This window comes from Panthera pardus, unplaced genomic scaffold, assembly GCF_024362965.1.
Source record: "Panthera pardus isolate Hobbes unplaced genomic scaffold, ASM2436296v1 HiC_scaffold_17, whole genome shotgun sequence".
Taxonomy (NCBI): domain Eukaryota; kingdom Metazoa; phylum Chordata; class Mammalia; order Carnivora; family Felidae; genus Panthera; species Panthera pardus.
This window is the reverse complement of record NW_026526732.1, coordinates 16087986-16112807: the sequence shown is the minus strand read 5'-3', so window position 1 is coordinate 16112807 and position 24822 is coordinate 16087986. Positions and strand designations below refer to the sequence as shown.

Below are 24822 nucleotides of genomic sequence, written 5' to 3'. Positions count from 1 at the left end.
ACGCGCCAGGGTGTGGATGTGACATTCTCTTAGGCTCACGTTGGACAGCACTGCACGTGTCAGAGCGGTCAGGGGAGCACGCTCATCTTCCCCGGGCACAGCAAGCCTGGGGCCGGGGCGGCGAAAGTGCGGAAGGGCAAGAGGCAGGCAAGGCATGTTGGGAAGCCTGGGGGTCTGGCATCTGAGGGTAAAGAGGGGAGACAAGGCGCCCAGCTGGAATCCTACTGCTGGCCCTTGCCTGCTTCCCTACACTTTCCCAGCATGTCACGTTCGGGCGGTTGCAATTTTCCTACAGGAATTAGACAAAAAACAACTACACGGCTTACCTAGTCAGCCTGGCACCTGCTTGAAATTCTCATAATACTATCAAATGAGCATTGGAAAGGAGGGTGGTTTAGTCGTCAGCCGAAAATGCGTATTTCTGAATGTCCCGAAGAATTGAAAGCTGAATCTCCAAGGAGGTATTTGTACACGCGCGGTCCTCACAGCATTATTCACAGCAGTGGAAAGGTAGGAAAGAGCCGAGTGTCCATCAGTGGGTGCCCAGAGAAGAAAAAAAATGCACTTACAGTGAAACATAACACAGCCTTCAAAGGGAAGGAAATTCAGACACATGCTGCGACATGGACGAACCTTGAGTGTCATGCTAATTGAAATGCCCCAGGTGCAAGAGGCCGAATGTTCTCTGGTTCCACCTGTGTGAGGTAGCTGGGGTAGCCAAATTCGTAGAGGAAAAGCAGTTGCCACGAGCCGAGGGGAGGGAAGAAGGGGGAGTTAGTGTTGAACGGGTACACGGCTTTTGTTTTGCCAAATGAAAAGAGTTCTGGAGATTGGTTTTACAACCGCATGGAGGTACTTCATATGGAACTATATACTTCAAAATGGTTAAGATGGTCAATTTTCTATTACTGTATATTTTACTACAATTAAAAATTAAATACATGTATTTCTTGAAATGCAATACTGTCAGGTTTAAAAACATGCAGTACGGGGGCCCCTCGGAGCATCCGACTCTTGATTTCGGTTCAGATCGTGATCCCAGGGTCGTGGGATCAAGCCCCACGTCGCATCCGGGTCTGTGGTGAGCGCGGAGCCTCCTTCAGATTCTTGCTCTGTCTCTAAAAATAAAGGGGGAAAAAAACCATAATACATTAGTTAAATACCCACTCGCTAATTCCTTCACTAATCATCCTTTTACTCTTACCTGCTTCACGAGTGAGCTCTTTAAGTATTGTCGTAACAGAAAAGTCATATTGTAACCCAGAGTTGAGTAAATAGCGCATTGCAGTCGTTGGATTATGTTATAAATGGCAATATCCTTTTTTGTTGTCATTTTGTAGCTCTCCTGGGGACACTGCCTGTTGCCCAGGACCACCCACTATCATACTATTTGGGGAGCACAGTATCCTGAGACCTGACTTCCCCTGACAAAGCATGGGCATTTGCTTGCTCTCTGTGGATGCTGGAAATATTTTCCAGCATCCGATTAGCTTCTGTTTCTTAAAAAGGTTTGCTCTTTGCAAAGCAGTTATTGACCAGCAGAGGAGACCGTATTAGCTTAAGTGCAGCGTCGAAAGCAAGCACTTCAGTGCCCGTCCACATATCCTGCTGATGAGGAAGGTCTAAGGTTCAGCAAAAAGTCCTTTCTCGTTATTGTCTCCAGTACATCAGCACCTTCACTTTCTTAAAATCTGACACTGTCATTGTACCACATGGAATCCTTGCTTGGTCAACAGGAGATTCAGAAATATCTGTTCCCGGGGTACCTGGGTGGCTCAGTTCAGTTAAGCGTCTGACTTCGGCTCAGGTCGTGACCTCGCGGTGTGTGGGTTCGAGCCCCGCGGCGGGCTCTGTGCTGACAGCTCAGAGCCTGGAGCCTGCTTCGGATTCTGCGTCTCCCCCCTCTCTCTGCCCCACCCCTAGGGCCTCATGCTCTGTCTCTCAATAATAAATAAAACTGTTTTAAAAAAAGAAAAGAAAGATTTGTTCCTTTGCTCAACTATATATTGAGGGCCTACTCTGTACTCCAGGGGCTGTGTCAATACCCCGCCTGTAGGTGAACAAGAGGTGGTCCCTGACCTCAGAGAAGTTCAATAGGCTGTTCCTTCTTTTCACCTAATAGGAATGTGGAATCTTTTACAGTAGAAGCTGCCCTGTAGGTTATCTCTGTAATTCTTCCTACAACATTCCTGGCACAATACCTCGCTTACACTGATCTCTCCTGGAGCAGGCAGGTCACCATTGAGTGAGGCAGTTCCGAGGATTACAGCTTCTCCTTAAACATTGGGCTAAGAATTAACTTCTTTCTCCTTTCTGTCTTTGCTGCGCGTTCTGCCTTCCTGGAAAATAATGATCCTTTCTTTTTGGAGTACTCCCTTCTGGAGGTGCAGATTATTCTCTGATTTCTCCTGTGACAGCCCCTGGAGTACAGGCCCCTGGCCATGTGGTAGACTTCAGGGTCCCAGTTTGATCCTAGGACCATTACCATTTGACGTCCATCAGTGTACCCAGAAATAGCCTGAGCCCTGCCGGCAGCCGCCTTACTGCCATTCCCGGGTGAAGCCCCAGTCCTGTAAAGCATCCGTGTAAGCGCATTACAGGGCCATCTGAACAGAAGAGAAAAGAATGCCTCCCTGTGCTTCAGAAGGATCAGTAAAAGCTTTGTAGAGAAGCTGGCCTTTGAGAGAGACCTTAGAGAGCTCGGAGATTGATCTTGCGGGATTACAGACGAAGAAGCTTTATGTGCAGGGCCCAGAAGCAAGAAGACATGGGGAAATTTTAAGATATGGGGGCTTAACCTTATGCTTCAGAGCACATATTGTGCAGGTATTTAAATATCACAACCAGATTTTTTCTTCAGTAGGCCGTGAATAGCGGAAGACTTTTGGGTTTGTCGTAGTTGGGTACCTTTTCAAAAGGACCTTTTAGACCATGGTAGAGTAGAGGGCATGTTGGAAGTGAAGAGACCAATTAGGAAGCTTCACAATGGGCTAGACCATTAGCATCTCAACCAAGGCAGGGGTACTTAGAAGGATCATTCCCCCCACATCCTCACCTATACTTGATATTCTCATACTTTTCATTCTTGCCAAGCTAATGAGTGTGAGTTAGGTTTTTATCCTTTTCGTTTGTTTCCTTGATTACTAATGAGAGTGGCCATTCTTTATATGGCTATTAGTCACTCCTTTGGCCCAGTATTAATTATTTGTCTTTTTCTTGACTTGTGGGAGGTTTTTTTAATTCATTCCAGTAACTAATCTTTTGACTGCTAAATATTTGCTTATATCTGTCTTCTCCCAGACTGTTCCTTATCCTTTATCCTTACTTATAATGTCTTTTTGTACACAAGAAGTTTTTAATTTTGATGTCAGATCTATAAATCATTTCTTTTAAGGCATATTCTGTTCTTACCATATTTAAGAAATCCTTCCCTACCTCAAGATCATAAAGAGAGCTCCCAATGTTTTCTTCCAATATTTAGAGTTTTAATTTTAAAAGTTATGCCTTTGTTCTATATTGGATTTATGTAAGTGCCCCTTGCGAGGTAGGAATCTAATTTTATTTCTCTCTAGCTGAACGTCAGTTGAATGGTCAGCCCTTTCTCTGTTTTGTGTCATTTCTACTATATACGGTCCCACACCTGCTGCGGTATCCTTCTGGGTTCTTTCTTATCTTCCATTGATTGATTCATGTAGTCTTATGCCAATACCATATGGAATTCATTACCATAGTTTTGTAGTCTGATTGATCTGGAAAGGCAAGTCCCTATCTTTGTTCTTATGGTTTTACTTACCTTTGAAGTTATCTTACCTATCTGTGCCATTACTCTTAGGAATTTGAGAATTGGTTGGCCAAGCATCCCAAAGCGCTCTTGGGATTTTTATTGGAATTGCACTGAACTAATAGGTGAAGTTTGAGAGAACTGACATCTGTACAGTATTCTCGTCTGTGAACAGAGTACTTCTCTCCATTGACTCAAACCATCTTTTACGTCCTTCAGGGAAACGTTATAATGACTCACACCTTCATTTATTATTTGTTGCAACGTCCAATATTTAAGTTCCAGGCTACAGAACCAGTCTACAGTAATAAAAACTCTAGTAATGAAAAACACATTCAAAAGCAGTTTGGGGTTCTGTCAGATGGGGGTGGGGGGTAGACCCAGCTTTCATTTTCTCCTATGGGATAACTCTCCTTCCTGTGTGGATCAGTAGTAATTCGTACGAATGTACAGACGTACTTCTGCCCCTTGGTGACATTCATTCCACCAATGGGCACTCGGTCCAGCAGCTGTGCACCAAACGGTAAATCCACTAACTGCATTGTGCCTCTGTACCTTCCACCCACAGTAAAATTATGAATGACTTTGTCAAACGATTTGCTTAAGTAAGAATCACTTTATCTGCGACATACTCCTTTCCGGTGAACCACGGTTCTTTCTGAAGATCACATTCAGGATTTTGCCAGCAGTCTGCATCCACGTTTCCCCTCCAGCATTATGGAGGATTGTTCTTCTCCACCACACACACTTCCGTGCCTGTATCCAGCCTTCTTGGATTCTTTCCCAGTCTCCATGATTTCTCATAATTCGCTGAAGTGACACTAGATTCAACCCCGATTTCCCAATAAAGTCAGCACATCGACATTTATATCAAAATATCAGCCCACTCCTACTCACAAAAAAAGTACTCGTTTTCTAGTATTGCTGTGTTCTCTGTTACATAACCCCGAGCCGAGATGCACTTGAGTACCAGCCTTGTGTATTTAGTTAGGAGACTCCTGTTCTGACACATAAGACCATTAAAACCGTAGTATGAAGTACATCTTTTAAAACAATGCAGTGGGTAAAAATGATTAGATAAGCAGCCTTTGAGTTGGCTGAACCTCTAAAGCTTCTTGATACTTCTTCATACTTTAAGGGTGATAGAAGGAGAAAAGAGTGTTTGTTTCAAATGCCACGGGTGCTGAGGAGGGAATCTGGTAGGGAATTTTAAGCAATTGCACAGAAACTCCCCGAGCTTTCCCCCAATTCTTTCCCCAGATTAACGTTAACAATTTTGTCGTCCTTTGTGTTTCTCCAGCTTCCAATTGTAGAAAAGATAAGAACCATCGCGCAGGCTGTATATGGAGCCAAAGATATCGAACTGTCTCCTGAGGCACAATCCAAAATAGATCGTTACACACAACAGGTAAGAGTTACACTTTTAAGGGGGGAAAAAAAAAAGTCCACCTGTGGCTCGTAAAATGCTCACTTTGACTTCAAGACTGTTATTTGTCTCCCCAGCTGAACTCAGCCCAATCTACTTAGTCCACAGAGATTGAACTGATATCCCTGGGTAGTTTGTTGATTACAAATAGAACATTATAGCAAAGGTGTATATCCTCTGAAGGATACATCGTTGACTTTTGTGGTTACAAATTGTCCGATATGCATCGTATGTGTGATGTCGTGTCTGTGACGGGATGGTTCATCCCTCCCGCTCAGCCAGGAGCATTGAAACTTGGATGTGCGGCTGTGGAGTCGGATTTGGATGATTTGTGGTGCTTCCTCTTCCTTGCAGGGCTCTTACTCCCTTACGAATGTTAGCACGGTGCCAGGTGAGGCAAGGCGTATGTAGTGCACCTTATAAGATGGGGGTTCTTGGTGTTCATTTTTTCTGCAAGTGGTTCATTGGCTTGGGGCCGAGATTGCCCACCAGAGTCGAAGGCTCTGTCATCTTCTAGAGAGTGACAAAGGCAAGTCAGCAAACGTCTGTGAAGGTGGCTGGGAGTCAGCAGCCTGAGCCCAGTCCTACGATGACCATCATTCATGGACTCTGCTGTGGCACGGTCAGCCACCTCGACCAAAACGACCGTATGCCTCGAATGCTCCCTCCACTTTGCTGTGATGTGATAGAAGTCAAAGCACTTCCAGAGCTGGCTGGCGAAATGACTTCATTATGAGTATCATTGATCTCTTTTTTAAAATTCCCGACCCCTAAATCCTATTTGTAAATCATATTTTGACTTTTTTTTTTTTTTTTCATATTTTGATTTTTTGATAAAAACTACCGATGCTGGCCAGAGTACTCTCCCAGGTTTGGTAAGATAATTAGCAACTCATGTTTTCTTAGAATTTTCCACGTATGCCCTCAGCTTGTGCTTTTAAAAAATAAATGGTTCGGGGTGCCTGGGTGGCTCAGTCGGTTAAGCATCCGACTTCGGCTCAGGTCACGATCTCGCAGTCCGTGGGTTCGAGCCCCGCGTCGGGCTCTGGGCTGATGGCTCGGAGCCTGGAGCCTGTTTCCGGTTCTGTGTCTCCCTCTCTCTCTGCCCCTCCCCCGTTCATGCTCTGTCTCTCTCTGTCTCAAAAATAAATAAGCGTTAAAAAAAATAAATAAATAAATGGTTCCCACAAATTGCTGTACATACTGGCATTGTTCTGCAGTGAAATTTCACTCGTGTGCAATGAAATGAGTAAAGTAAGGTCATTGTCATTCATCTTTTTTTTTTTTTTACGTGAGTTTAAAATAATGTTTAAGGATCATTATGTATTCTAGTGTTTGTTTTCGGCATTAAAACTTCTTGTTTATATGAAGTCATATGCTACTAGTTTATACCCTGTTGGTTTTTTGTTTTTTTAAATATCTGGAGTGGCAAAATACTACACGGGCAAGCCTACCTCAGTTCAAATTATTTCATTCGTTGAATGATCTCTGAAACCCAAAATTCTGGCCCCCATTTCTATAGAGCAATTGTGATTGTCCCCCAGCAGATTTCTGATCAGTGTATGAGACTATTCTAGCATTTGAAAACAGACCAGCCCCACCCTCCAATTGAAAATATTGAAAAATCTTCCAAATAGTTTTAAGTTGAATCATAAGAAATTCTGCATGTGTTACCTCTGAAGACTATATTCGTTTTATCCGTACCAACTGACTGAAGAAATATCCTTAAAAGTTATGTGTCCAGTATGTGGTGGCCATCAATTAGCAAAGTCTCTGAAGAGACACTATGTACCCTTTAATCAGAACCAGGCTGCAAGGACACTGTCCTTTTTGTGAGACCCCACATGTGACTTCCTGCCCTTTCACCTTTGGAACTCTGGGTCAGGCGTCGCCTTTGGTCCTCAAAAATAAGAGTCTTAAATAGTGACCTCATCTTAGTTCATATAATGTGATCGCAGATCAAATAACCATGATTCATAAACCAACACAAAGGGACCCTTTGCTTCCCGACAACCTCCAAGAATGAGTGAACACGACTGAAAGCCTCATTACGGAGCCTTTCTCCATTTTTACCTTTCTGAGTCCCGGATATTAATATCCTTGGAAATAGTTTCTGACAGGGCCTTTGCTTCTCCTTTGCCTGAAAATAGCCAGACTTTCCCCCAAACACACACATAATGCTGCCTTCCTTACGGAGAGTTCTCCGAAATAAACAGCAGGTACTTTCAGCCACGCGATGATCACGTGGAAATGAATTTTCTTCCCATCTTCTTGCCCAGTGAACGAGTAGTGACCAGCACCTGCCGTGTGCCTGGACCTGAGCCTCGGGGATTGTGTGGAGTGCAAGTCGGACACATACAAGAAACTGACATCTGTGCTCAATGAACACCTTTCCTTTCCTTTCTTCCAGGGGTTTGGAAATCTGCCCATCTGCATGGCAAAGACTCACCTTTCTCTGTCTCACCAACCTGACAAGAAAGGCGTACCCAGAGATTTCATTTTGCCCATTAGTGACGTCCGGGCCAGCATAGGCGCTGGGTTCATCTACCCTCTGGTCGGAACGGTGAGTAACATTCTCCGGAAACCTTCCCCAGGCTGTGTTGTCCTGATGCCTTAAATCCTTCTGTTCTGCCAACGCTTTGCAAATCGGCTGCTGGGAATTAATAGTGTTTGCTGTTTTTCTAGACATTCTCTTCCACCATATAAAACACCTCCTCCGTCGTGGTTTGGGTTTTTCTTTCTTGTGTTTTTTAAATCGTGTGTTCAGGATCCCTTGAGTCATAAAACGGATTCCCCTCATAGAACATGGAAGCGAACAATTTGGTGGAATTGTCTGATATTTAAATGGTGGAATGGCTTAGTACGGTGCCTCCGGACCTTTTTCACATTATCGTACTCAAATGATAAGATTTGATTCTAGTCAGATAATGGAGGAGACTGCTCCTGCCAGACAGGACCCGCCCAGCACCTCTAAAAGCTGGCAAAAATCCAGTGTTTCAATCCAACACATGGCTCTGTTGTTATTATGTAAACAAGCAATGAACGGGCCAAAAGTAGATTAAAAAGTGCAGAATTTTTCCCTTGACATTCACATGTTTCATCTAATATTGGGCAAAATGTTTTCAATAAGCATTTCTTGCATTCTCATTGCTTGTGAGGCATGGAGATACTCTGAGGAGCACAGGTTTGCATAGCACAGAGGCATCTAGAAAGGGTGGTGTTGGCATGCTGAGTGCCCTCAGCACGGGGGCGGCGACAGCCGCTTTGGCCCGAGGTGGATGAGGGAACACGGTATGTGGAAGAAGAGAGTCGAGAATACTTCGTAAGAGCTCTGAACTGGGGAAACAGTGAATTTCAACTCACGGGCACAAAAATACATGACAGACCCAGCGTGGTCCAGCGTGGCTGGGGTTGGACGGGCCGGGGAGTCTGAGAAATGGCTCAGGGAGAGCAAGACCGGGCCAAGCTGTTACGGAGCTCGACTGTCGTCGGTGGGAACTTGGGCTTTTCTCCTCGGCGCCCTGGGGAGTCACTACAGGGCGGTTTCTGAGTTTGTTTGTTCGTTTTCCTTTTATAAGAGGAAAAATGTGATCTGATTTTTATTTTAGAAAAATAGCCCCGGCAGCAGAAGGAGCATGGTTAGAGGGCTGAGAGCCAGAGGTAAATGGCACTGCAGTCGTTCAAACTAAGACGGAGAGAAGAGGAGAATGCAAGACGGATTTGAAGGGCGGCCACCTACCTGTGGGGCCGGGGGAGGGGCCCTTGCCGCCTGACTGTGGATGGCGGTGCCGTGGTCACAGAAGGCACACGGGGAAGGCAGATTGGCCGGGCCTAGATGAGTGTGGCGTAGATGTGGAGAAGCGCGGGCGTTAACGGGACACGTAAAGTGGCCTGTGGATCTGTTAGAAATGCAGACATAACACTCAGAGGAGCAGGAAGCAAGGCCTTGAGAGTTGTCAGAATGTAGATGAAGGCAGAGCTTGAACCAGGGGAGAAGCACGGATAAGCACGAGAGACCTGAGAAGAGGGTGAAGGACGACACTCCAAGCACGTTTAGGGACACCTGGGTGGCTCAGTCGGTTGAGGATCTGACTCTTGATCCCGGTTGAGGTCGTGATCTCGCGGTCGCGGGATGGAGCCCCGCGTGGGATTCTCTCTCTCCCCCTCTGTCTGCTCCTCTCTCCCTCAAGAATAAATAAATAAACATAAAAATTTTTTCTAAACGTCCACATTTACAGGGCCACCCCAGGAGTCTGGGGGGAGACCAGGGAGTCCCTAGAAGTCAGGGCGGTGGCGGGCTGGGGGAGGGGTAGCAATGGCATTGGTGTAGGGAGAAGGGTTCACATCCTATGGCTACTGGATGACATCTCCCGAGGGGAGGTGGGGCGGAGAAGGGGAGTGACTACAACAGGGGAGCCTTCCGGGGCGATGGAAATACTCTATATTTTGACTACTTTAATTGTGGTGGCGGTTCCATGACTATATTGGTTTGTCAGAACTCATAGACCTGTACCACCTGAAAAGGATGAATTTTATCGAGTATAACTTACTTATGCCTCAATGGAGATGTACGTAAGGAACAAAAATGGAGAGTGAGAAGAGTTTGCTTTATGCCCCTTAGAGTGGCCTCGTTACAGCAGCTCCTCAAGTGCTCAAAGTCTGCTGAGCTTGGGTCAGTGAAGGCCTTTGCTCAGGAACAAGAGCACAGCCCGGAGAGAGGAGGGGTGTGCCCATGGGCCTCACCGAGGAGAAAGCCAACCTCCCTCAGAATCGGCCCTGTCTGGCCCTGTACAGATTCAAAACCCCGCAGTAACTGGCCCAGCAAATTCATTCATTCATTCACTCATTCATTCATTCAACCAGTATACAGAAGGCATGGTGCTCAGTGCTCCGGGAATCCCAAAACAAAGCAGCTTTCCATTTCAGACAGCTTACAGCTGGTAGGAATAGACAGAAGTGAATGACAAAGAAAATGGTTTGGTATAAAAATTAGGAATCAATCAAGGGCACCTGGGTGGCTCAGTCGGTTAAGAGCGTCCGACTTCAGCTCAGGTCATGATCTCACTGTTCCCGAGTTCGAGCCCCGCGTAGGGCTTTGGGCTGACAGCTCAGAGCCTGGAGCCTGTTTCAGATTCTGTATCTCCCTGACTCTCTGTCCCTCTCCTACTCCCGCTCTGTCTCTCTCTGTCAAAAATAAATAAACATTAAAAAACATTTTTTTTAAATTAGTTAATAACCTTAATAGGTCTGAGCATTTAACAGTCATCAGAAGTCATAATTTAAAATCTTGTGGACACTAAACAAATAGACGCTGTGGATCTTCTCCCATCCCAGCTAATACCACCAGACCCACATGTTGAGAGCAGTTCTGGGAAATCAGAGTTCTGGAGCCGCCACTCATGCGGGAACACTGACGAATGACTAGTAGGAAAATGAATGTGAGGAATGGCGTTTGGGGGGCGGCCGCAGGCCCGCAGTGTCCTGGAGAGAGCCCCGGGCTGCCCTGTGGTGCCCCCAACCGCAGGGCCAGGCCAGGAGCCGTCAGTGAAACAGTCAAGTGTGAGGACGCAGGAAGGAAGCAGTGCCTGACTAAAGAAGTTCCTGGAGGTCAGGAAACGGTCACGTGTAGTTGGTGGCCTTAGCGTCCGCTTTCTATGACAGCGGGAAGTTGCGCGTGTATCAGGGCAAGTGCACCGTTGGAGGCCAGGATCGCCTAATAAGGGCTGGTATTTACTTTTACTTGACCCCATTCTGGGCCCTGCTACGGTCTTTTGAAATGCTTCGAACATTCATCACCCGTGTGGGAGACACAGTGTAGTAATTTCCTGCTGAGATGACTGAGGGAAAGGGAATGGGGACACCAGAGGGGCTGGTTCCTGCAGGTGGGAAAATCCTAGCATCCTGAGTCACTCTTACTCTTAATCACGAAACATGTGCTTATTTGAGTTCTTCTTTTTTTTTTTAAATTATTTTCAATGTTGATCTTTGAGAGAGGGACAGAGCACGAGTGGGGGAGGGACAGAGAGAGACAGAGATACAGAATCTGAAGCAGGCTCCAGGCTCCGGGCTGTCAGCACAGAGCCCAGTGTGGGCTTGAACTCACAAACCATGGGATCGTGACCTGAGCCAAAGTGAGACGCTTAACCGACTTGAGCCACCCAGGTGCCCCCTGAGTACTTTTGAAATACATATCCATCTATCCACTCCAGAAAGAAAGGCCAAACTGAGACCTCGACATCAGAAAGCTTCTCAGTTTTTCTGCAGTGTTCATTCATTCATTCATTCATAAAACCACGTGGAGGCGAATAAGACCAAGTCCTTCCCTAATGGGCCTTCTGCTATACCGTGGTAAAAGAAATCATCCAAGTACAGGAAGCTGTAGGCTTTATGACAAAGGAGAAACAGCCCCCAGCTATGTAGTAGGTTCCAAAGTGGCGAATGTGAGTATAGACAAGTCTGTCCTCAAACAATAAACGTCTCCAGCCCTGATGACCTTGAGCGATCACGTGGTGACATGTCTGGGGAATTCAGTGTTCCCCCCTCCAGATTTAGCTTTGTGGATATTGACTGTTTAACCCCCTGTCTTTACTTATAGGCCAGAGGGTTTTTTTCCCACTTAATTACTTCATTTCATCATGTTCTATTTAGTTATGACACAATACAATAATAATTAGAAATATCAGTAACTTCTGTAGCCGCTTCGTGAGTGGCTTTCACTTCCCCGTCTGTTTGTATAGAAGCACCCGAGGCAAGGATTACTAGCTTAGGGACATTCGGCTCAGCTACCACTCTTCCCTGCACTCTCGGTGTTTCTCATCTTGCTGTAGCTACTTTTTCCTTCGCAAAATCTCAGTCTCCATTCCCACTAAACACCATATATATTCTTGCTTCTCCTTAATGACATAGTTATATGTTATTTCAGGCGTATTCTTGAAAGCTACAAACGGTACAAGATTCCTGACCAGATTATCACTACTTAGTGCATCTCCTTCTAAGACATTGTTTAGCAAATACAGGTTCTTGATGTGGGAAGAAAAGAGCAAATTGTTTTCAAGATTTTCCTACCCTGGATTCCATGGATTACCCTGTTACGTTATATTTCCGAAATTCTTCCAAAGCTTACGGTTTATCGTGTTCAATCAACCTAATAGCTTATTAAATTTCTCCAAAACAATCTTGTGCCAAAAGAAATTCAGTAGGTGGTCTTTCTCTTCTGGTCACATTGTTTTGATATTGCCTTTAGGTTTCTACAGTTTACAGGGGCTCTTTAATCATTTGGCATAAATTGCCTGACATAAAATTATTAGCACGTAAGCAAAGTATATGCCATGATATTACTGGGAAGTAAATTACACTCCACTTGGAAAAAAAACTGGGAAGACACCAAAATGTTAACATTGGGCTGCAGTAGTAGAAGCAGCTTTTTGTTCTGTACTTTTCTGCTTATTTCAGTATCTGCATTGAGCATGTGTCCCTTCTATACCATGAAGATGCAATGAATAGGCAAGTGATAAACTAAAAGTCCTTGGGAAAAAATGTTTAACTGGGGCCATTCAGTTGCCAGGGAGTCAGTAGTACTCTGTGCGCAGCAGGTGGCACCTGCCGGGTCCCGTCGTCTGCCCATCCCAGCTGCCTTGCAGTGTTTTAACACCTGTAAAGGTGAGACCCTGAAGGCGGGACAGAAGGGCTAGGGTGTCATCGTAAGAAATGCACTCCTGAGTGTGGTGCGTCTGGTTCTGTGTAACGTTGGCCAGCCCCAGATTCTGCTAAGGAAATGCGAGATCGAGTTGTCAAACAGTTGGCGTGGAGAAATGTCCGGCTCTGTGAATTCCACCCCAAGTCCATTTGATGTCAGCGTTCGGTGTGTCCCACTCTTCTCCTTCGATATCGCACTGAGACTCCCAAAGAACGTAGAAGTCCTCCCGTGCTGAGGTCCCCCTGACAGGGAAGTCTTCTCTATCGACCAACATGGGACATAAAATTACGACAAGATGACTCTTCGGGGCAAGAACGGGGGCTAGAATTTTGGAGATAAGCAGACTCACGGTTCACGCGGAAGGGATTAAGACGTCATAGGGCGTTGATATGCTGGTCACTGCCAGGGAGGGCGTTTCGGGAGGCAGAGTGGATACTTGGAACTGAACAGAAAAAAAGCTAAGTGCTTTCACCCCACAAACTGATGAGATGGGGGGGACTAGGAAAGGCAGCAAGTCAAAGCTCCCCTGTCCCTTCCTCCTCCCTTCGCTTTGGTCCCTGGGCTCTTTCCAGAGCAGAGTATTGATCACGGGCACTGCCTACGTGTTCGTGCGTTTTTTGCTCCTGCCGCGACTGGCCTGGCCCGGACCCATCGCAGTGTGCAAGTCTGTCCAAGAAAGAGGGACCAAAAGATCAGCGCTAAAGCACGCAGTTTACCGAGCGAGCACATGATCGTGCACTTGGTGTGGCCTTCATTTCCACTCTGACCTGACCCGACCCGGCCACATCTGTGCCCAGGTGCGCCGCTGACCACATCGCTTGGCTGGGCTGTGGAGAGCAGGAAACCGCCGCCGTGTATTTGGGAAGTGAGTGATGTCATCCACAACTCATGCTGGGTGGAGACTTACTGGCCTGGGGGGTGCAGGGGGTGGGAAAGTAGACCGTGGCCCCACCCAGCTGAGCCTCGGCCCCGTTTTGTTCTTTCTCACGTTTCGGCTAAGCTCACTTTGTTTTCCGTTCTACTCCCTCTACTGTAAAAGTATGTACTGAATGTTTAGTTTCCACTGGATCCGATTCAGGTCAGCGATGAAGTTATTCTCAAGCGCGGTGGGGATACGTTCTCCCCTCTGTGCGCCGGCCCCACTTAGGGATGCATGGTTATAAACTGGCTTCACTCGGTTAAGCATGAAGGTGAATTAATTCAGCCTTTGTAGGTTCAAATCAAATGCATCGCTCCTCACATTTTCCAGAGATTTACGGCCAGTTACATGGTGAAAAAATTAAACATTCACTCCCCAGGCTGCACTTTAAATGCAGTGGATAAGCAGTCATGTAGTAAGGGGCTCACTGTCGCGTGACATCACGCATCCCTCAGCCCCAGCGCATCGCTCGGACCCTCAGAAGCTACAAAATCACCCCCTCGTTTCACTCCCTCCCCTCCCTCTCTGCTTTTCCACCCTCCTACCCTAGCCCCCACAAATAAACAAAGAATTCCAAGCTTATTTCTTTTAAGTCTCAGCACACAGCCTTCCTATCTCCCCCTCCTCCTCAGCCCTGGTTACCCCAACACCTGAAATAAACCAGACTCCTGCCCTGCTCACGGGTCTCCCTCCCCATCTGGCCTCCTTCTCTTTGTGCCATGCCCTTTCTCTCCTTCCCTGGGGATCTGATTCGTTTCCTCTCCCCACCCAGCGCGGGTCCCCTTCTCACTACCCTGCCTTATCTCTACATCAGAATTTCCTGCCTTCTCCCGAACATGCCTTCCTCCAGCACAGGCAGCCACTGGCTTCCTCTTACAGTGACGTCCCTGCAGCATCCCCGCGGGCTGGCTGGTTGCTTTGTGACCACACCTTCCTCCCCAGGGTCCAAAGGCCAGCCAAACATGTGTCTGTTGTCCTTGTCTTCCAGGGTGACATGTTTTAGGGGAAAGGAAGGTGGCCGGCAGCGTTCTCGATTTCCAGAAACCGTTTATCACATTGACAAGCTTTGTGACTCATGAAAATGACGTTTGCTTCTCTAGCGCATGAGGTTATCTAGGTCTCGTCCATTTGCTTAGAGGGTCTTTTCTCCCCTAGTGTGACGCTAATTTATTTTTAGCATAAATATAAAATCACTTTAACTGCAATCAGCTTTGGCTGGATAATAAGCCAAGGGATAACGGTATCAGAGATCTCTGTCATCGAGTTAAATTTTTAACCTGTTATTAATCCCCACATGTTGGTTCTTTCTTACTTTGTACAAACCTAGAAGAGGTGTTTGTAGCACTTAGTGTCCAGCCCCACAGTCGGCATATTTATCTTGTGTTTTCTCTAGGGACTGGTGAAAGACTGGCCCCTTCCTCCTCCACTTCCGTCTCCAGCCTGCTTGCTTTCTCCCTGTTTTTAGTTTGGATTCAGGGCAGAAACTGACGGTCGAGGCCCACCCCAGTTCAGAACTTCCGAAAGACACCCGTACAATCATCTGGTCCTCATGGAGCTTTTCTTTACTGTGCCTCTTTGTTGCATTTGTTATACTTGACTATCACAGTGTTTAGTAAGAGGCTTATAATCAGAAGCAGCTCAGCCATCTCTGCATGGGAAATTAAATTCATACAAACCAGATTCCAGCTTTCCAAACTAAAGGGCCCAGTGCTCCTCAGAGTCATTTGTTAGGGTGTGGAGGGAATGGATAAATGGAAAGAGGGCTAAATTTATCGGACATTTGGCACACTTTAAACCTACAGTTATGGGGCACGTGGATGGCTCAGTCGGTTAAGCGTCCAACTTCCGCTCGGGTCATGATCCCACAGTTTGTGAGTTCGAGCCCCGCGTCGGGCCCTGTGCTGATGGCTCGGAGCCTGGAGCCTGCTTCGGATTCTGTCTCCCTCTCTCTCTGCCCCTTCTCTGCTCGTGCTCTATCTCTCTCTCAAAAATAGATAAAACATGAAAAAAAATTAAACCTATAGTTATAGTTTTCAAGGAAAATATAATTGATAATATCTGAAGTCATGGCAAGTTGCAGGCCTGACCTTAATTTATCCACCCATGGATATCAGATTAAATGTTAAAAAACATAATTTACCTATTATGTGTCTCCATTAAATATTTTCTGTTTATCGCTTTTGAAAGAAAGAATGGTCATCTTTTAGCCTTTCCTTCATATCACTGAAAACTCAAAACATTTTATACCAGTGAGAATCACAAATCTAATTTAATCAGGGAACAAATGTAACTATAAAGTCCCTAGAAGACCCATAAAGAAAATTCACAGACTCATTGCCAACCCCCTATAAGAATTTGCTGGTATGCCTGCATTAGGTATGCGTAATAAAGGCACTGCGTTCTGGTAAGGAGGAGACCTGGGGCTGGAAACGTAAGTTGCTGCAGCGATCACGGACATCTGTCTTCTGTTTGAGACTCATTCCAACCCCAAGAAAGCTCTAGAGAGTGTAGGACCCATGTAAGTTACCTACCATGGTTTCTTGCACCTTTCAAAATCCATCATCCAGTTCCCAAACCCATCTGTGTTTCTGCTCTGAAAACCGACTTTCCAAACCTCCAGACCCACGCCCACGACTGGCTCTGGGGAGATGGTGCCCCTGTGCCACCTGCTCACCTCCGGTTCCTCTGTCTCTCACTCGGTGCCACCCAGCTGAGATGCATTGCAGTTCATTCCTTCGGGTGTCTGTGCTCTTCCCACGTCGCCTTGCCCGATATCTCCTGTCCCTCCAGGCCCCCCTCTAAGAACCATGTCTCCAGTTCCCTTGACCTTTCCACAACTGGAAGTCCAGCAGAGAACATACGTTCGGAGCTGCCCAAGTGTGTTGGTCGCCTGCCAACGCCACAGAGAGCAAGGGAATTTTTAAGGAAGGCTCTGCCCATGTGAACTCACCATCGGTAGACTCCCAGACTTAAGTTCCAGTTGGGAGAAGCAGTCTTGTAAGGAGCTCATACCCCAGGCTCTAGTGCCCACCAGCCCCATCTGCTCATTACTCCACCTTTCCCAATCGCTGCCCTAGCCTCTCTTCTTGAACCAGTTACTAACCAGCAGTAGTATAAACCAGCCCAAATATATTTTTATTAATGTGCTTACATACGGACGTGCAGCTCAAGGATCCCTCCAGATGGTATTGCTTGGCGGTATGGCCGTTTGCGTGGAAACAGTTTATCCGCATTTTGCGTGGACGTATCCGGTCCTCCTTGAGGGTGCTCCTTCTTCCCCTCTCCGTCCTCCTCCTCCTCACCATCATCATGATGGCTTTAACCGTAGGTCAGACGCTCTTCCCAATGTTTTGTATAGATGACTCATTACTCTCCATATCAGCCCTCTGAGCACGGCTGGTGGGAAATGGCAAAAGAAAGTTCTAGTATTCTGAATATTAAAGCATACGAGATCTCCACCCAGGAATAACTTAGATTTTACACATCGTGATATTTTTCTTTGCGTAGGTCAACGCGTGTGTTTTCATGATGCCGGGTGTGCTAAGCCCTGGCACACATAACAAAGCATAAAACGTGATGCCACCCCTAGGGGGAGGAGACCGTTTGGATAAACAAGGCATCAGCATTTTAAAAATTACAGCCAACAGTGTGTGCATTTACTTGCCAAAAGAAAGGTGTGAATGATAAAGTGCCACGGAACTCCAAAGAAAGCGAAGGCCACTTAGGAGGAGGATGGGTTAGAGATCAAGACTTTGAATGACATGCTGGGGTGCACAAAGGCATTTGACATTTTGTGGGTAGAGAACCACGCTGGCAGCGATCTCCTGAAGGAGAGAGAGAGACTGAGGCCAGGAGACCTTGAGGGGCCTGTGCCAAGGCCCGAGTGAGCGTCATGGGCCCGTGACAGGGGAGTGACCACAGGAGGGGAGAGGAAGGTGTGTGTGCTGGGAGACCCGTGGAAGTCAGAGGAGCCGACAAGGGATGGAATGTGAGGAAGGGGTGTAAGGTGCCTCCTGGGACCTAGAAGGACGGACCTGGAAAGAAAAGAGACAGCAAGCTGGCTTTGCAATGAACATGGAATTACATGTTGTCTAAGGTGCCCGTTGAACTTCCTGTCAAGTCGTCTGTGAGACAGTTAGAAATTAGTTCCCAGAGGGGGCGCCTGGGTGACTCACTCAGTTAAGCATTCAACTCTTGATTTCAGCTCAGGCCGTGATCTCATGGTTCGCGAGTTCAAGCCCCGCATCCGGCTGTGCCCTGACAGGGTGGAGCCTGCTTGGGATTCTCTCTATCCCTCTCTCTCTGCCCCTCACTGGCGCTCTCTCTCTCTCAATAAATAAACATGAAAGAAAGAAAGAAAGAAAGAAAGAAAGAAAGAAAGAAAGAAAGAAAGAAAGAAAGAAAGAAAGAAAGAAAGAGGAAGGAAGGAAGGAAGGAAGGAAGGAAGGAAGGAAGGAAGGAAGGAAAAGAAATTGGCTTCCAGAGTTCAGGAGAGAGTCCAGGGCTAACACTTGGAGAGTTTTTGAGGTTGGAACGATATACAGTCGTTAATTTCGTTCTGATTTAAAACATTGTCATGTGTCTAATTTGCACTGTGCACTGAGGCTGCAAAGACCTGAAACCCCCAATCCCTGTCCCAGATGCTGGATGCTAGGGGAAAGCAGACAAAGTCGTGTGTCAGCCAAGTGCTGGGGGCACCAAGGTGCAAAGGGGACAGTAAGGACTCACATCTCCTGTCAGAAGGGGCAGCAGTAGAGAGAACCCGGCAGTGCCCTTGAGATGTCCTGAAAAAGAGTGGTGTTTATGGAGGTCGAGGGCCAGGGTGAAGCCTTCCAGACAGAGCAGGGGCAGGAGCCCCCCCGACCACAAAGGGCCTTAGCTGGGAGTTTGGTTTCTGAGCGAGGTGTCATTTGCCACGAGTCAAAGGCTTTTAGAGTTGCTTCAAACGACATTACACAAGTAAAGCGAATCATCCTACAAATGAAGGAAGGAATCCGTTCTCTGAGGCGCCGGGCGTTATTTGCCTGACTTGCACAGGTATTTCCGATCCGTTACAAGCCTCCACTTTTATCTAGTTTGCTGCCCTGTAACAGTTATTATAAGTCCACTGGGACCACCACCGAGTTTCCATTAGCTTTCCTCACTTTTTTATGGCCTGGCTGAGGCTCCTCCCAAACGGCAAAGAGTTAACTTGTCATCAAACCTATGAAATCACAATGATACGTGAAAGATTCTCTTCGAGCAGTGAAAAATCCTGACTGCTGCTTGCTCGTCTAAGGGACAGTTTCTAGTCGTCTACCGCAAATACGTGTTACAAGGACTGGTCTACGAAACGTCAACTTGACGATGGTGGGTCCAGCTCCCAGATCCATTATGGCGTTGGCCTTTCTTCCCTAATGAGTTTGGCAGATTCCTTCTTTGTAGTCCTTCATGCTGATTAAAACCTATTTACTTATACTTTTCACATGGGTAAAGATCATTGAAGAGAGGGCTGTAAGTTCTATATTCTTTATAATAACCATAACTGACTTTCTTCAAGCTGTTTTGACAGCCGAAGGTCATCTTAATCTTGATAAGTTTGTCATAAAGAATGGAATGTGCTCCATTTTGGAAATGGAATCATTTTGGCAGGAAGAGACAGGAGAGACCCCAAACCACCTAACAACGGGATACCAACAGGACATCTATTCCGCTTCTCTGAAGCCCCCTTGGTTTCATTCGAGGCATAAATCGGAACCTTATATCTTTCTTTGGAGGAGGAAGTAGTTCAGACAGGGGGGGAAAAAAAAAGAAAAAGACCGGTGTCGCCACCTCACTGGGAAAAGACCAGAAGGTTCGGGAAGAAGACGTGACGTTTACTGATTACAACTTCAGACAGATTCTTCTCTTATTTGGACAGCAAATAGTTAATATAGTATGTGGAAACCATGATGGGGAGCCCCCCCCACCGACCAGCACTAAAAGAACATACGCCCATAAATCCTGCCCTGGCACTTCTTCGTGATCACAGAAGAGTCAAGCTGGGGACAGTGACAGAATGTCCAGTTCTTCTCAAGTGCACCAGCCTACTTTGCACCTTTCTGTGACACCCCGTCCTCATCCCCGCACTATCAACATGCAGACGCTGCTTTCCACATATCACAACTTTAAACTCAAAAATTCTGCCTACAATAGTTCAGTAAATTTTCACAGGTCCTCGGTGTAACTCTCTCTTTTTTTTTTTCCCGTACCTTGTCTATGGCACACGTGAGCAGACCTCTCCTAGCCCCCAGACAATCCACCCTTTTCTCCTAAGCGGAATGTGTAATTTTATTTTTTTTTAATTTTTTTTAATCTTTATTTATTTTTGAGAGAGAGAGACAGACAGTAAGAGCAGAGGAGGAACAGAGAGAGAGGGAGACACAGAATCCGAAGCAGGCTCCAGGCTCCGAGCTGTCAGCAGAGAGCCCCACGCGAGGCTCGAACCCATGAACTGTGCGATCACGACCTGAGCCAAAGTCAGACGCTTAACCGACTGAGCCACCCAGGCGCCCCCGGAATGCGTAATTTTAAAAAGATTCATTGGGGTGCCTGGGTGGCTCAGTCGGTTAAGTGTCCAACTTTGGCTCAGGTCATGATCTCGTGGTTCACGAGTTCGAGCCCCGCATCGGGCTCTGTGCTGACAGCTCAGAGCCTGGAGCCTGCTTCAGATTCTGTGTCTCCCTCTCTCTCTGCTCCTCCCCCACTCATGCTCTGTGTCTCTCTCTTTCTCTCTCAGAAATAAATAATCATTAAAAAAAAAAAATCTTTAAAAAAAGGTAAACTTTTAATTGCGGTATGTTGAGATTTTCCTGTGGCTTTTCTAGTTAAAACCGTCACTTTGAGTCTCTTTGAATATCAGCCGGAATAACATTAGCCACTTCTTCTCTTAGTGTTTCTGTCACCCATTAGTTAATGTGTTTGTGTCAGGTCCAGAACTGTTCTCAAAGGTGAGGGCTGGCCTCCGTCTGTTTGGGATGGATTGGTCATCTCTTTAGGTGAGAGACTGGGTTTGGCTCCTTGATGGAACCCTACCAGCCACATGATCGATCTGCCAGGCATGGGAATACGGCACGGTAGAAGAGATTCACCCCCTGCCTTTGCCAGAGATGAGAAGCTTGAGCTATCAGCTGCCTGGCTTTTTATCAGAGGCGTGCTTGGGAAATGGTATTTCTGGAGGACTTTTGGAAGACGCTGTGGTCTGTCTGTTCCTCTGGAACGGTGCACTCTTTCGAGGGACACTGGTGCTGTACAGAGCAACTTGCCACTGCGGGACACCGTCCTCTTACCTGGGGCGCCTTCCAGGGAGCTCACAGGAGAGGGTCCTCTGGGCTCAGTAACTTCTGTGCGCTCCTTTTACACTTTCACACGGTGATTTTTGGTGTAGTGCTCACAGCTCCGAGCTAGGGGACCTGCAAGCTTGTCTTCCCCTAGAAGGTAGCAAGTGTGGTTCTGTGATGAGTCCTGGGAGGGCAGGAACCACATCCTGTTCGTCCGAGTCCCAAACGCCAGACTTCGCACACGGTAGGTTCCCGTTATTGTAATGCATTTCTAAGTAACGATAACATTTTGAAGTTCCTCACTTCGTTTTCTGTGCGGCTGCCCTCAGAGAATGAAAATACATTTTCAAGGCACATCCTAGGCCTGCGTGTTTTCCCCTCTTTGCTTCAGTTCACAAGAAGCTCTAAAACCAATAAACAGCTCAGCTCCAATAATCGTACGATGCCCGGACCACACACCCACTGCCTAACTAGATCTTGACTTTTATTCAGTCTCTATCTTCCACGATCCTGACTTCTGTCGATCTAATCTTTCAGTTTTACTAAAAGCTAAACTTCTTCAAGTCCTTTGCTGAAAACCTCTGTCTTCCAGAACAGACATACAGATTAGGAGGCAAACGTAAATAATGATCCCCCTGCCAGCGTGTTCTAAGACCAAAGAGATCTAGACTTAAAATAGACACATACATAGACACATGTATTCCTACCTTATCTTTCTCAATTAAAACACTCCAGGAAATAGTCTTATCTCTTTGAGGAAAGCAGAACACAAAATCCTCACTCTCCTTTGCCACTCAGCAACAACCCGTGGCTTATAGACTGAGGGTTTCAATTTCTTGTTATCATCTCGGCACCTAGTAAGAGCTTAAGCTGATTTACCACGTTGATGAAATGTAAGTAGCTTCACAAAGAGAGTTTAGAAAGATGTGTGTCTGCTGCAGCGTGACGCTCTGGGAGGGTCAGAGCCATGTTGGGGTTCGTGGAGGAACAGGAAGTATGGGAGCACTGAGTGTAGGCGTCTGTCCCATCTGTTTCGGGCGCTGGTATGGTGGCAGGGGCTGCACTTGTGAGCTTACGCGAAGCGCCTTCGGGATGCTTTGCGGAATTGTGTTTCGCTTGCTCACTTTTAAGGTTGACCTACAGGCTGACAGCCATCAAAAGTCATTAATCTGTTTCACCTTTGCAAATTTTTCAATAGGATAGATGGCAGTTAGCCTGCAGAAGCCCATTCGACCCCCATGATAGAGCTGTGTCGTGAAAATTATGGTTGGTGGGCGGAAGGCTGGGGTGTCATTTGTCCCCCAAGAGGGAAAGGGCGTGATTCGCGCACACCCCCGACCCTATGCCCGCAGAAAGCGCTGGTCCCCTCCTTTCCCCGGATTCCTGACGCCCCCTGCATGGCCGTGTGGGTGTGGCCAGGCCAGTTGTGTGGAGGGCCACCTACAGGTGTGCACCAAGGGTGTGGGTTTTTTTTACTGTTTTGGCTTATTGGACAGCAGTTTACCAATATTATACATTTTACAATCCTTCTTTTTTTTGTTTGTTTCCTTTAAATCCAAGTTAGTTCATGTATAGTGTAATGATTTCAGGAATAGAATTTAGTGGTTCATGTCTTACACATGACACCCAGTGCTCATCCCAACAAGTGTCCTCCTTAATACCCGTCACCCCTTTAGCCCATCCCCGACCCAGCACCCCTCGGGCAACCCTCAGTTTGTTCTCTGTATTTATGAGTCTCTTATGGTTTGTCCCCCTCTCTATTTTTATATTATTTTTGCTCCCCTTCCCTTATGTTCATCTGTTTTATATCGTAAATTCCACATACGAGTGAAGTCATAGGGTATTTGTCTTTCTCTGACTTATTTCACTTAGCATAATTCCCTCTAGTTCCATCCACGTTGTTGCAAATGGCAAGGTTTCGTTCTCTTTGATTGCTGAGTAATGTTCCGTTGTACATATATGTCACATCTTCTTTATCCATTCCTCAGTCGATGGACATTTGAGCTCTTTCCATACTTTGACTATTATCGATAGTGCTGCTATATAGACACCGGGGTGCATGTGACCCTTCGAATTAGCACTCCTGTATCCCTTGGATAAATACCTAGTAGTGCAATTGCTGGGTTGTAGGGTAGCTCTGTTTTTAATTTTTTGAGGAACGTCCATACTGTTTTCCAGAGCGGCTGCACCAGTTGGCATTCCCACACAATACTTCTAAAGGAACTTTTTTGTTTTTATTTATTTTTTTATTTTTTAATGTTTATTTCTTTTGAGAGAGAGAGAGAGCATGAGTGGGAGAGGGGCAGAGAGAGAATCCCAAGCAGATTCCACAGTGTCTGCGTAGAGCCCAACATGGGCTCAAACTCACGAACCGTGAGATCACGACCTGAGCCGAAATCCAGAGTCAGAGGCTTAACCAACTAAGCCACCCAGGAGTCCCAAGGAACTTTTATTTTGAAAGCAAAAGACAGCTAATCAGTGCGAGGCAGAATGGTGCAGTAGTGAGTACACTGAATTGGGACATTTGTACTAGAAGCTTTGCCTCTGCCACAGAGCAAACCCCTGTACCTCTTAGGTGGGGTGATGCCCCCTGGTCCTGGTAGTTTGAAGCCTCTGTATTTCTCAACTGGATCTGGATTGGTGTTTTATAAAGTCAGAATGAAAAATTTAAGAATGGTCTTTTGTATGAGAAAGGACAACTCCAGCCATTTATGAGAAATGTTGTAAAACCTAGCAGGTACTGCCCTAAGATTGAAGCTTTCCTCTTACCATTTTGTTAAATAGTTTTCTTTCCTGGAAATGATTAGAGGTGGTGAGGATTTCCTGCTGATCAAACTACATGGAGATTGGCATGTCCCAGGGCGGCTCCTCGAGTGTCCTTGCCACTACATGTAGGACCCTCACACTGGAGACCAGCTGTGCTCTCTGTCCTGTGGGCACATATAGATCAGCCACGAGATGGGAAGAGAAGGCTCTTCCTCGGTGTATTACATAATGCACCAGGGGATCATCCGTTTTATTTATGAGGAAATCATTGCTTCCAGTGGATTGTGGCTTTGGTTGGTTCCAGACTCAAATCCTTCATGTAATGTAGGGAGGGAACAGTAGAGACTTGGAGAACGATACTAGGATTTAAGTGAAGGGCAGAGCAGGCCAAGGTCAGTCAGCGGACATCTCTAAGATAAACAGTGCTGAGTTTGTGGGAAGCAGTTCAGAAAAATCTGATCAAAAGAGCTCAGTTAATATTTACATAGTGGAGAATTAAATTCATTGCCCTGGGCGGGATACGGGCAGCAGAACGTATAGGACCACCTGGAATTTAGAGTAGGGGGCACTGAGGAATAATATAGAGACCCTTGAAAAGCTGAGAGCTCTTTCCCTCTGAGCGCAGGTAGCACCGAGGGCTGGCTGGCTGACCTGGGAGGTCAGGCTGAGCGTGGAGTTGCCTCAGCCCGATTGTGATGGATGAGAACAAATTAGCCAGGCGACAGGGGACAGGAAGGCAGCAAGCATAAAGCGTCAAGGCATGAGAAAGCATTGCTAACGTTCTATGTTAACAGTGATCACGTGTGCAAGCAACAAGATTCAGAAGAGTGTGAGCAATGACACTGGGCAGGAAGGCAACACCCAAGTCATGCGAGGCCCTGGGGGAAGGTTCGGAGTCAGCGCTTTATTCTGCAGGGCCTGGGGATTTGAAGCAGA

The 24822-nt window shown here is 46.6% G+C and overlaps 1 protein-coding gene and 1 long non-coding RNA gene across 2 annotated transcripts in view; one reads left to right on the top strand and one right to left on the bottom strand.

The window, feature by feature from the left end:
- The window catches only part of MTHFD1L (methylenetetrahydrofolate dehydrogenase (NADP+ dependent) 1 like), a 184451-nt gene that overhangs the window by 125503 nt on the left and 34126 nt on the right, over nt 1-24822 (top strand). Inside the window, 2 exon segments of the mRNA XM_053904385.1 lie at nt 5082-5189; nt 7618-7770. Of these exon segments, the coding sequence (XP_053760360.1) occupies nt 5082-5189; nt 7618-7770 (261 nt within the window).
- Nucleotides 886-16698, bottom strand: LOC109256411 (uncharacterized). The gene is made up of 2 exons (XR_002075639.2): nt 16497-16698; nt 886-1118 (listed from the first exon to the last, which is right to left on the bottom strand). It is a non-coding gene; the product is annotated as an uncharacterized LOC109256411 (long non-coding RNA).